Below are 13,779 nucleotides of genomic sequence, written 5' to 3' on the forward strand. Positions count from 1 at the left end.
GATGAGCCTGATAGAACCAGATAAAGATAGAGATATTATCCACTTTTTACACATTCTTCAGGTTTTTTTCTCTGAAAAACTTTTTAAAAGGGAAAATAGTTTGGGTAGAAAAAAAAAGTCATGCTGCCATGCTGATCAATGTGAGTTTAGGTAGTTTACTTACTTGTAGCAGAGAGCGCTGTCTCTGACCTACAAACTGTTTCTAAAAACTGCTACACAGCTGATCAGTCAGACATTGACCGAGACAGTCTCTGCTGTCACTGTGACAGCTGCAGGCTGGATGATGGATCAGGTGTGAACACTATGAGCAGTCTGACACTGAAAATATAATGTGATGTATTATATCTGGACAAGGCTACCGGGGCTTTTCACACCAAACCTTTTTTTCTACAAAAACTTCATTCAAGTTGCTTGGTAGGAAAACTCTTTGATCATTTTGTTCAGTTTAGAATCATTGACATAGCTGCTGCTCGCATTATTGGCAGAGGTGGGACCAAGTCATTGTTTTGCAAGTCTCAAGTAAGTCTCAAGTCTTTATCCTCAAGTCTCAAGTCAAGTCTCAAGTAATGTCAGGCAAGTCAGAGTCGAGTCTCAAGTCACTGGTGTAAAAGTCCAAGTAAAGTCACAAGTCGGAAATTTTGAATTTCAAGTCCTTTCGAGTCTTTAAAAAAAAACGACGAAAAAAGCATGTTGCAGTTATATGCTAAATGTGAATATTAGACCATGTAATTTTTAAATCTGTGTTTTTCTCAACACATGACAAAATAGTGAACTTAGAAAATATACACAAATTGTGAAATTGCACCTCTTTAAAATGCAGCTCAATTAAACCTAGCTCCAAGAATAATTTTCACCGACAGTTCTGAGATACGCTGCATGTTATTCTTGGATGCGGTTGTAGGACCGGCTTTAAAATCGCATGACAAAAATATCATACATATTAAAAAAAACTGCTTCACCAACGTAGCCTGGACAACATTTGCTAGTTAGATGAAGTCAGCTATCTCGTTGTAGCATATTTATATGCATATTTATAATTATATGGTTCTTGGAGTGAGTGCATACACTCATGAAGTTTAGTAACTTCAGGTCACTGCAACAAGCCCAGGTACAGTTTACCGACGGATGGGTGCAGGACCTTGAAATGCACCGTATAGAATGAAAGACCATCGTACGTATCATAAGTTTACCAGTCTCACAAATCGTCATCATAAATACACATTCGTTAACCGTTTATTAATATAACCTTTGAGCTCAATGGTAATTAATTAGTAGTGGAAATAATTTCTGGTAGCATCACAGAAATGTAGCAGTGACAATAATATTGTATGCTGTAATCGTACTGGGCAATTAGTGATACAAAAAACCTGTTTTATCCTGTGAATAAAAGTATATGTTTTTGTTAATGTACCATAATAACAGAAGCGAAACACAATATCATGTCAGGACAATTCACTATTTATGCACAATAAATAAAGGAGCATAGCGCGACAATTTCTGTTCAGCGCCAGACTTGCTTGTAACCTATATCACCAATTATGTTAAGAAAATGACGTATTAACTACTACAAAACACTGACCTTTGTGGAAATGCTTGGAGCAGACTAACCTGTGAGCTGGAGTGTTCTGGGACGTTATATTTGATCTTTGAATGGTTGCAATCCAGGCCATCCGTCGCCTCTTTGTTACTTCAGAAACATGGCTCGAACAATTTCTCTTCAACGACGTAATCCGATAACAACCGATCTCTTTACCCGTCGGCTTCCCGTGGCTGTCATGCGACCGGCTATTGCAGTTAATAATACAACAGCTTCTTGCCATTTTTGTGTTTCTTTTTATCGCTGTGTGACTGATTTCAATTGAAAGCCTGCGTGCGCTAGTACCTCTTGCCACGAGTTCCCAGAATCCTTTGGGGTTTTACCCCTGAATGACGTCACATTTTCAATCTCTATATAATATGTATGTTCAATTTTATATTTGGGGTGAAATATCAAGTCTTTTCAAGTAAACCGGTTCAAGTCCAATTCAAGTCCCAGGTCATTGGTGTAAAAGTCCAAGTCAAGTCACAAGTCTTAGAACATTTTTTCAAGTCAAGTCTAAAGTCATAAAATTAATGACTCGAGTCTGACTCGAGTCCAAGTCATGTGACTCGAGTCCACACCTCTGATTATTGGCAATATAATAATATTTATATTCCTGAATTATTTTCCTGATGCTGAGAACTTCTCTTTGATGGAGTTTAGGCATGTAAACCTCATGACATTTCCAGTTTCTCCTATTAATATCTTGGTGTCAGAAACACATCATCAATGTAAAAAAAAATTCACACCTCTAACTTTAAACCAAAGCAGGTGTTTTTGATGGGTGCAACTGATCTGCAATATAGGGTTGTTTAAAGCTTTATATATATAGCATGGGTGAGCAAGCTCCGACAACAATTCTCTCTTACTCTCTTAATTTTATTAGTGTGAAGAAGCGATAATTAGAACAGATGAAGAACATCTGCATGCAAACTTGCTCACTGTCCTCACCAGCCATTGGTGTGAGAAAGCAGCAGAGATCTTCTTTCTTCTGTTGTTTTGTTCATCGATGCTGGAAAATTGGGACAAAACCACAGAGTGCAGTGTGAGAGTAAATTTTCTATGTGTGGCAGCTGATTTTAAGCCTTCAGGCAAAATCAAAAGCCCACTCTAATTGTCACGATTCTTATTTTAAGTTAGAGCAAGCCTGAAATGTTAGAAACTACAGTTCCTCTAATGACCAATGAAGTCTAGTCCAACAATGATGCAGTCCCCATAGACTCCTATATTAAAATTTGCAACAAATTAACATTTGCTCTATATAAACAGCCAATTTGACCTTCATAACAACTGTATCAAAGGTGAATTTTTCCCTATCCCCATATATACCCATTTATATTGCTTTAAGGCTTACAGTTGCATTACCTGCATTACTGCAGTGTTCTGAATGTGGCTACTTGATTGACAAGTGGGTGCTGACTTGGCTGCTTGCAGTTTGCAATGCTTTACATGAACTCAGATCATTATTGTGCCCCAATTTAGGTCCTTCCATTAGCACACGTTCATGCAAAATACCATGCAGACTTTGTGTTTACTATACATAACACAACATACATTGCCTAAATTTTATGAGTAAGCATCTTGCGAATCCTGAGGTTGGGTTTGTGTGTCTTCTTCAAGCCATGCCATCCTTTTTACAGAAGAAGAGCGTTTTTCAGTCCATTGAAGGTGTTTCACACCTTCAGCTTGCTGAGCACCATGAGAGCGCCATGCAAGGTATTTGGAGCATCCTTGATGCCGTGTCCTTGCCCTTAATTGTACAGCCCATCCAAAAGGTTTTGCTGCAGTTTTGGTGAGTGAAAGTCTAGTGTCTAATATGAGCTAATAACTCTACCATCTCATCCAAATACAAGAACATCTGGCTCAAAAGAAAAAAAAATATTGTTAATTATGTTGAGGCTGTAACGTTGAGACTTCAAAAACATACAGTTTCAGCTCCCTACCCATTACATAGTCAGTCTTGACATTTAGTCCATTAGGCTTCGATATAAAGTTACATGAGTGCCAGATCCACTCTGTTATTATCATCATTATTGTGGAAATACAACAATAAAGTTTTTTCCACATTAATTCACATCGTATCTCCTCATATTTCATGTGAGGATACACATAGAGTTATATGGCATGCACGCTTCCAACCCTCAGGCTCCACAGACATTTAGCTACCTCAAAACAGTTAACACAGCAGGTCCTCATGACTGCCTTCCCGATGCCAGAAGATGCATGCTGGGTAAAAGAGGCCACCCGGCAGTCCAAGGAGTCGCATCGTAACATGTGTTCATACCTGATTAACTAGCAGGCTGAGCTGACTGACAGCAACTGCAGAGTTCTGCTTTCACACTCAAACATCAAACTGACTGAGCTCAGCTCTCTGCTGTGATGCTGTGTGCATGAGTTAAAAGCAAGACAGCTGGCTGATTTCTTCTTCTGAAGGTTCATTTTGACTCGTGACAGTGTTTAGGCATATTGTTGTTTACCAAGTATTGTTAAAATCCCAGTGAAACTAGGCAGTACAGCCTGAAAATCACAAATTTTGATTTGGTAGATCAGTGACCTCCAACATGCCTCTAAAAACCCAAAGCAGATTATGATCTCCTATCCACCGATGCATTTACCAGTTCGTAGTTCATTACCAAACTACAAACCTTGTCTTCATTTTATTTTACAAATTTTTCTCAACCCCCTGTCCAAAAAAGTAAAATATCAACACATAAAAAAATTTGGGAAGTACATTATAAAAATACTTGGAATGCTACATGGAATGGACTCAAAACAACACTCAGTGAGTCTCTTTAGTTCTGATAGAAATGTCTTAACTACTGAACTGGATACCATGAAATTTCTAGATTTGTTTTTCCCCAACCTGAAATCTTCAGCGTTCAGACAGAACAGTGGAGCCGCTTATTTGCTTTTGCAGGAGTGGCTGTTGTGAAGAAGTACACCACGAGTACTCAGAGTAACCGAATCAGAAGCTAACATCATTCTTTTTTAATTCTTGGTTTTAAAAAAGGTGATTAATGTTATAAAATATTTCTTTTATTTTGAAATGCATGGTTAAGAAATTTTTTTAACTATGTGGAGAAATGTCTTTGTTTGTTGTACATGGTTGCAACATATTTGGCCTCGTCGTGATCTCCAACCATTGTTTTCCCAGAGTGAGTGTAGGATGATACATAAAACAAAGATAAGGAGCACAGAAAATATGCAGATGTTAGGATTTACTTTAGAGGAAAAAAAAATCCTCAGATCAGCGTTTTAAAGGATTCATTTTAATGGAAATAACCGGCCATTTCTCCCACATAAATCTATCCATCAAAGAGAAAGCAGTACTTGCATTGTATCATCAAACAGCCTCCCGTTAAATCCTCTTTATTTTTCTGTTAACTTCTGTTATGCGTGTTTCCTCAAATATCTCTTAACTTTACACCCCGGGCTGATACTGAGCACTATCTACAGACAGCTTCCGTGTTTTGCAACACCCACGCAGCGTTAGTAACCCACTAAGAGTCGGTTTGTGAATGTGCCCAAGGCTATCCAAATATCATCATTGCTAATCTGTATTCATACCTCAGCTCTCTGACATTTATAACCAGGTGCTTGTACTTGATTAGAAACATCTTCATCCATGTACAGGTTGAAAACACTTTGCTTATCTTTAGCATGAGCACTTCAAAACAACATCAGGGTGTTGGAGATTGCACAGAAGAGGTCATGGGAGACATTAAAGCATCCTCAGGAATGTTTGCACATGCCTCGGTAACACCTCTCTGAGAGCAGCAGCGATTAAATCAACATTGCATTTGGGCCACTCGGTAAAGAACCCTTTATAAAGTAATCCTTTAAGCTGTTTACAATATGTGCTGCAGATTGTAGAGTTTATCGAATATCACTAAGTCACTGCGGGTACCATAATATAAGATTACACTTAAACACCTGTAATCTGGCTTCACTTAAAGCAGTCCACCAAAGTTGAGTTGCTTGTCCTTTGGGCTGTGATTACAGAGGAAGGCACTCAGACACTCCACAACAAACCCAGCAGATAGATATCAGTGGGAACATGTGGATGTGTGAGAGCTCCCAGCAGGAGTGTTTCTAGCTCTGAAACTGCTCCGACAACAGGTTTCACATGAGTGTGTGCAAACATTTGCCTCTGTGCATGTGCTGCTACCTCCGAGTGAGAGCACCAGCAATAACCCTCAGATCATGTGATGAGCGACAGCTGCCGAAGAGCACTGATGTCCTGTTTTGCTCAAGTGTTGTTGACAGTGTGACTTCTGTTCGTGTGATGGAACAACATCAAAAAGGTGCAAACTGAGGCAGAAGGTGCGCCCTGAAGCTTTTAATGAGGGGAAACATTGATTCAGCCTTTTATTTCATTAAAATATATTTTATTGTTTTAATTAAATAAAAAAAAATGCAATCTGTCCTCAGAATCCCTGGGAATAGTTACATATTCTGTATATGAAAGATGGATGTAGATGCTGTGATGTCACTCATTGCATTCTGGATTCTGCATTTTGTAGCTTCAGAATTTGTGTTTTAGAAGCTTTTTTTCTTTTGTTTTTTGAGACAGAAATGACCCTATGTGGATGAGAAGGAAAAGTCTTGGTGAACTGTAAATGTCAGAGTCCTTCTAGAAGCAGTTATCACCTGTTGGAAACTATCTTGAAACTCCCCAGGACATTTATTTGATCAGTTATTAACTTTCGTTTGAATACTCTGAGGTCTATCAATATTAGTAACGCACCATAGTACCATAGTAACACAGATACCTCTAAGCAGTACAAAAATTTAAACCAATAGATGTTAAGAGGTCCAGTTCAGTGACAGGTGCTTACTACAGGTGCTGATGAAAGTAACCATGATCATAATTATAAACCTGGGTTTCATTAAAAAATATAAATTAAAAAAAGAAAGCACACACACAACTTGAACCAAGTGTTTTCTGCTCTAAATTTGAACATTTTGACATGGAAGTCTATGGAGATCGACTCTTTTGGAGGTGGCCTCTAGTGGGCATTCGAGTAACTGCAGTTTTTGGCTGCTGCATACTCCATCAGGAGGAGGGACATGCAAGGCAACAGAAGGTCCACAAATAAATATAAGGAAAAAGTCTTAAGAACCATGAAAGAAGTAAGACTCTGTAAACGATGTGTCTTCATAATTTGTATTGGTTAGAAGATGATCAGTCAAACTATCTACCTGTCGCTGTTTGCTGATGTGATAATATGGGATTCAATACTCATCATAGCTATATATTCTTGACACAGCATTAATTTAAAGTAAATATATAACTTGTCATGAACAGTGTTAGGTTCGTTTGACAGAGAAAACAAAGTAGAGCAAAAGGCTGTAACACAGAACAGACAGATGATGCATCTGTGTCACATGTCATGTTTAATCGACATCGCTTTCACAGCTCTGCAGTATGAATTCTTCATTTTGTTAGATGTTTGTTGCCTCCTCTAATCTCTCTTCTAATAACCTCCTCTTCTCCACTTAGAGTAGACAAAGTGAGGAATTTGTCTGCATTTACCTCCTTTTTCTTGTTTCTTTCTTCCCGCGATTATGATTGTGCTCTTCACCCTTATTAGTTTCACTTGTCTTCAGTTTAATTCTTTCTGTGTTTTTACATTCCTGCTTCTCTGTTTTAGCCAGATTGTTGCTTTTTGTTTGGACTGTTTTATTTTCATATTGGAAATATTATCCCCGCCTTTTCTTCCACAGTACATGCCATTACAGTGGCTCTATTATACTTTTCCTTATTTTATCTAAAATACGGAAACACTGCAAAGACACACCAGACAGTTTTCACAAAACTGTGGGAAGTGAAAAATCATCATCAAAGGAGAGACTGCTTGCCATCAAAGTAAAAGTTGCATCCTACATTGAAATCAGCACGTTTCCAAACACGCAAATTGTACTTTGAAGGTGAATGTGTCCATTTTCCATTCTGGTGGTTGTCTCAGAGTTTAGAAAAAAACTGGACATCTTTAGATTTGTGAAGATGTTTTGGGTCCCGTTCAAGAAGCTTCCTCGGTTCTACAGACAAGAAGTTGAAAGTATTTAACCCCTAGTGGGGGTTAACCCCTTTGGAGGTGGTTTTGAAGGTTGTTGGCTCACTATTGATCATATGGTAATATAATCAATAGTGGCCCACAGTATGAAAAAAGCTATGGGTCATTACTATCACTGTGGGTTAAGAGTGAAACCAATATGAAATCTTGCCCTATACCCACATGTGACCTAACCTGAGGTGACGTGTGACTCGGGGGAAGGGAAGGCATCTAGAGTCTGCATTGTGGCTGATAGTTTGTTCCATAAGACACCACTTCTGTTTAATGATGTTCTTCAAAATGGACAACTAACTAACTCACCAGTTTATGGAGAAATATAGATATTTCACTAGCAACCAGTGGTCGCCAGGGAGTCATCCTAACCTTAACTGAGTATCTAGGCCTCTGAGACTGAAGCCTAAAATGTTAAAAGATCAACTTTTGTATTGTGACTTTAAGGTAGAAAAGTTGCCTTAAAAAATTCAAGACCGGTCTCTATGAGTTTCAAGCCACAAGGGTTAAAATGAGTACCCACTATCAATGCCAAAGAGGCAGCACGTTTGATGACACCCAGGTATTTGATTTTCTCAGGGTTCAGGAATGGCGGGTAAAGAATTGGATATGAATTGGTTTGGAGAGGCTTCAAAATGGAAGCAAGTCTTAGTTACAGTAGTGCCTTTTTTTTCCTTGTGTGTCTCAAAGAAATACTGTTTAATTCATGAAGAGAATATTTTTGGTAAATTTCATGTAATTTTTTGCTCATTTCTGCTCCTCTTTATGACTGAGGTATTATTTTGTCCTTAACTTTTCCTTCTGTTGTCTCCTGTTGTCTGCAAGTGATCCTCTGACGAAGGTCGCTGCAGCTGAAATGCCAGAAGTTTGTGATTTTAAATTTAAATTAAGACCTGAACCGGTCACTCATTCACTGGAGAGAAATGCCTTTTCTGAAAAACAACCCAAGTTTCCCCACCCAAAGGACATTTCTCTACATTTACTCGTTTTTGTTACATCTCAGCTGATCTCTCTCTCGGACTGCTTCTCTCTCATACAGATATATGTAGAGTTATAACTTGAAAAATCCATATATCTATGTTGTGTGGATGAAAGGCTCCTTTGGCACATAGTTAAAATGACTCATGAGTTTAATTTTAACCCGAAATGGGAACCGCACCGATGCCAGCAGTCATTCTGTCACAGCGATCGCCTCCTGTTATTTAAGTGGTGGAATCTCGCTGAGAGTTTATTAATGCAGGAAAACATTCAGCATGTGTTGAAAAGCCGTAATGTGTTGTTGTTGTCATGATTGGTTTACAGACTTGTTGGCTGTGCCCAAACACCCCTACGCCGCCATGGAGAACTGGGGCCTGAGTGTCTTCGTGGAGCAGAAGATCCTGTTGGACGCAGACGTGTCGTCCTCATCCTATCAGATGGAACTCACCATGGTGGTAGTCCACGAGATTTGTCACCAGGTAGGCAACGTACCTGATGGCTCAGACATTATACTACCATTCATACTGCGAAGGATTGTGAATATACTATAGAATATATACTATAATGTCATTTAAGAAAGGTATTATTCAGACTGTAAAATTTCATATGATTGGAGATCATTGATTGTAACTGATTTCTTAACACAGTGTTCATAAATACTTACTAACTAGGATTATGAGTATTGGTTACACAATATAATATTTTGCACAAAATAATCTTTTCAGAAATGTTTACTCTGTCTAGACACATTTTTGTACAAATGGTGCAGAAACAATACATCTGTAAGCCCCACATTTTCCTACTCTTTAGACTACATAATCTATGATAACTGCATAATTTCACCTGCTTATTGTCCTAAAGATCCATCCATCCATCCATCTTCATCCGCTTTGTCCGGGGCCGGGTCGCGGGGGCAGCAGCCTAAGCTAAAGATGTTTCCTAAAAATGTTTGATGTCCTCACCACCTGTTTAATAGCTACTCCTTGAAAAAAAAGATTATTTTCATAAATTTAAACCTTTTTATCTCACTGAAGTGAATTTAGATCAACTAGAAATGATGGATGAGAGCAGATTATTTGGATGCAGAGTATAAGAGAGAGAATATATAAATCCTTTTTAAAATGTATGTATTATTGAGTCTGACAGGAGGCATTTGCTAAAGAGATTGTGATAGCTGGGATCATGTAATTCTGGTTTTAGAAGAATAAGGTTCCCCTGACTATATTAGTCATAAAACTTTACTAAAGTTGAATGAATGCAATAAAAAATCATTTGTATATTTGCAATTGAAATATGGAGGGTTTCACGCTGGCTGACAGAGCCAAGTTAAGGACATGCCCACTCGAATTAAAGATGTTTCATACTCAATATGTGGGCTTCACACTTTTCGCCGAAGATGTAATTAATGCAACCTCATGTGAAAATGGAGCACAAGCGCACAAAATGATGGGTTTGATGAAAAAAACAAAACAAAAAATCCCCCAAAACCAAAAAGAAAACAGCAGGTGGTGACAATTTTGTTATAAACTGAGTTCATTCATTCCTTGAACTGTTGGCAGACACAGAACAGAATTTTCTTTCATTTAAATGCATCCACTGTGAGCTTAGTCACATGTCTGTTCATTAGTGTCTCATTCTGCTATAATGTGGTATTTTGTCACATAAGCCATAGATTCAGGCTGACAGAAGCTGACTATGCTGGATTGCTTGTCTTAGTGAAATAAAATTGAACCACTAGACTCAAACTGGTGGCTCGGGTTAACCTGTTAGCACAGAATTATGTAAATCTGATGTGCAAAAGACACTCACAGCTGTTGGAAGTTAAAATAAGTGCAGACTGGTCAGTAATTGGTAGCTTACTTCTGGAAAAACAACATTAAATGTCACCACACCTGTTGAGGACCAGGTGTGTCTGATATGCAAGAAAGGATACAAATAACACTGAAATACTAATAAAACAAATGATTTGAGTATATCTAAGAATTGTCATCACCTGCTGTTCATTTATTATGGTATGAATTATATGTATTGTGCAAATAATTCTTAAAACGTCATTCTTCATTAGACTCGGTTTGTCTTGTTTTGTTGCTTATGAGGATTGCAACCATATATCTCAATTAAGTACACAAAACACTGTAGGTGGACTGATGGTGAAGAGATGAGAAGAAAATATGATTGTTTTTTCTCTTCCCATCTGTTGAGGGAGCTTGTCAATATTCTTACATGAAAAGCCTCATGCAGGGAACAATAACAGATAAGCCATTAAGTCAGAATGGCATGACATGACATCAGCATGAAACAAAGAGTTGGGGTGAAGGTGGGTTGCAAAGTGGCTTACAGATAATTCGACTCAGGAATTATATAGAGATCTTGCTTAAACTGGCTGTTTTCCTTGTTTTCCAGCCCTGAGCATGACGCTACCACCACCATGCTTGCCAGTTGGTGTTCATAGGTTTAAAAGCCTCACCTTTACTCCTCCAAACACAACTTGAAACTGTAGCCATTTGGCTTGTCTAAGTAGGCATTCTAGTTGAGCCTGAAAGGGTGAACTTTGAAGCAGGGGCTTCTTTCTTGGTCAGCAAGAAATGTTTGGATTATGCTTTAATTTTAAAAAATGTATCTAATTTGGTCATCAAAACTAATATCTTGTTTGCATTTTGTAAAATTTCTTTATTAATAAATGAAAGTGTATTTAGAAAATTAGATTTTTGTGAATTTTGGACATTTTATGTCTTGTAGTCTGAAAAGAAGAACTAAAAGCTCTAAAAACAATGTCAATCAATTTACTGAAAATGTGTTTAACATATAAATGCAATATTTACCATTTTTCGTTCGACTTCATGAACATCCAGGTGCATGTTAAAAATGTCTTGTGACTTTCAAAGAACTCTGCATTCTTTGCAAAAGAAAACAGGCTGTTTGTGGGTATCAGACTTGTCATAGTTTATGTGTCTGTGTATTTCTGAAAGCTGCTCAGGATTTAGCTCAGAGGTCTTGTACATTTCTCACCACTCATGCAGGCAGGGCGGCACACCAGCATGAGGGTTTAAATAATGTTCATAAGATACAAATGTTCCTTCAGAGAAAGTGACCCACCTACAGAGGCTAAATTTGTTGATATGTTATCGTGCTGAGACTGAAACAAACCCCTGTGGCTCAGCCCGAACCCATGAGCTGCTGCGATATCACTAGTGGTCTTTTATATTCAACTGCATCAGTCTGACATGAAAAAGGGAAATAAAATTAATAGTGAACATTGACATGAAACACAAGTTAAAAATTAAAAAATAAATTTTCCTCTAACAAATGCAAATGGTCTGGTTATGAACACACCAAATGTGACAGAAGTCAAAATGACTTCAACGGCTACACCAATGAGCTCTGTGTTTGTGTGTGCGTGTTACAAATTTCCCCGGGCAACAACAAAAGCAGAGAGGATGATCCTGTTTTTACAGTATGACATCAAATACGTGACGAGCAGACAAACACGATGAAGCAGAAGGAAATTTAAAGGTTTTAGTCAGAAAAGAGAAAGAGGGAGGGAGTGTGACCAGGCGAACAAGCTTAAACAGCGAAGACAGACGTAGTATGAGACGGAGAGAGAGAGAAAAAAAGTAGAGCGTAGGAGACGGAGAAACAAAGAGGTGCAGAAACAAAGTGATGGAGAGAAAGAATGGAAACGACATCCGTTAAAGAAGAATAAAGGATACGAAAAGATGAACAAAGACAGAAAGAGAACAGAGCTCTGTAAAAAATACCCAAAACATTCAGCCTTATTCTCATTTACCAGTGAGCTTTATACAGACCTACAACATTTGCTTTTTATACACTCAGCACCCAGGAAGTGTTCTTTTCAAAATCTCCAGTTTAAACTAGGAACATATTCAACATTTATATTAATCCGGGTAACCATATAAAGCTAGATGTAGACTTAAAGAATTAGCATTAGCAGACACTGATGAGATTTCACCTGTAAGATAATGACAGCAAAAACTAAAAATTACGCACAGTACAGTGTTGCAGAGTTTTATGTACATTGCAGAGGTGTTTCTTCAAAAGAGAAGAGTGAAAAAATATATGCAAGTGTTTTATGTTTTGTCTATCTATCCATCAATAATATGCTTATGTGATTCAGGGTGGCGGGGTGTGGGCGCCGGAGCTTATCCCAGCTGCTGAAGGGCAAAAGGTGGTGTGCACCAGGTCACCAGTCTATCACACTATGGGCAACTTTGTGTTACCGGTTTATAGCAGTGGTCATCTTGAGGCTGTTATGCATTGCAAAGATCCTCCAACATTACTGAAAGAAAACCAATAATCAAACATTGTTATTCAGTCATAAGAATCAGAATTATGGAATAGGGACAACTCATTATCAGTCAGAATTTTAGGCCAATTTAAGAGGCGTCAGCTATACTTTTTTTGTGTAGTATTCCAGCAAATGAAGTCACATGAACTTAACATAGTATATCCAATGAATGAGCTCTTCTCTACATTAAAGTAGTTCAACTTCAACAGATTGAGTTTATGAACCTGAAATGATAAAAGTATTAAAACTTAACTATGATTAGCCAGGGGTTGGCTTCATCAGGTGGGGACCTCCAGCCTCCAGGGTCTTGTTTATGAATGACTGAAGAAGGGACCATGAGATTGGAGCATCTTTTATGACAGAGCATAGGGTAAAGCGAAGTTGGTGACTTAGTCTACAATCTCCTTTACTACCCTCACCTATGGTCACAAGCTCTGTGTAGTGACCAAAACAATAAGATTCTAGATATACGTTTCCTTCAAAGGGTGGCTGGGCTCTCTGGGGTGAGGAGTTCAGTCATTTGGAAGAGTCTCCGAGTAAAGCCACCTCTTTCCAAAGGAGGCAGTTCAGGTGGTCTGGGCGTCTGACTAGGATACCTCACAGATGCCTCTGATTGTGGTGTTTTGGGCATGTCTTACCAGAAGGAGGCCCCAGGACAGACCCAGGATTCACTGACAAGATTATAACTATCAGCTGGTTTGGGAATGACTCTGTGTTCCCCTGGATGAGGTGGAAGAGGCGGCTGGGGTGAGGGAAGCCTGGGATTCTCAGCTTCTCCTTCTGGTTTTGTGTGCAGCACCAGCTGTGGGACTTCAGTGTGTGTGTCTCCTAGGTCCCAGCACACTACA

The 13,779-nt window shown here is 38.6% G+C and overlaps 1 protein-coding gene across 2 annotated transcripts in view; it reads left to right on the forward strand.

The window, feature by feature from the left end:
• LOC308399575 (thyrotropin-releasing hormone-degrading ectoenzyme-like) overlaps nucleotides 1–13,779 on the forward strand; it is a 285,055-nt gene that overhangs the window by 155,368 nt on the left and 115,908 nt on the right. For both annotated transcript variants that reach the window (XM_080886929.1, XM_080886930.1), the window contains one exon: nucleotides 8,950–9,104. In XM_080886929.1, coding sequence (XP_080743055.1) covers nucleotides 8,950–9,104 — 155 coding nt within the window. The remainder of the gene's footprint in view (nucleotides 1–8,949; nucleotides 9,105–13,779) is intronic.

The sequence above is a fragment of the Rhamphochromis sp. 'chilingali' genome (assembly GCF_963969265.1).
Source record: "Rhamphochromis sp. 'chilingali' genome assembly, chromosome: 7".
Lineage (NCBI taxonomy): Eukaryota > Metazoa > Chordata > Actinopteri > Cichliformes > Cichlidae > Rhamphochromis > Rhamphochromis sp. 'chilingali'.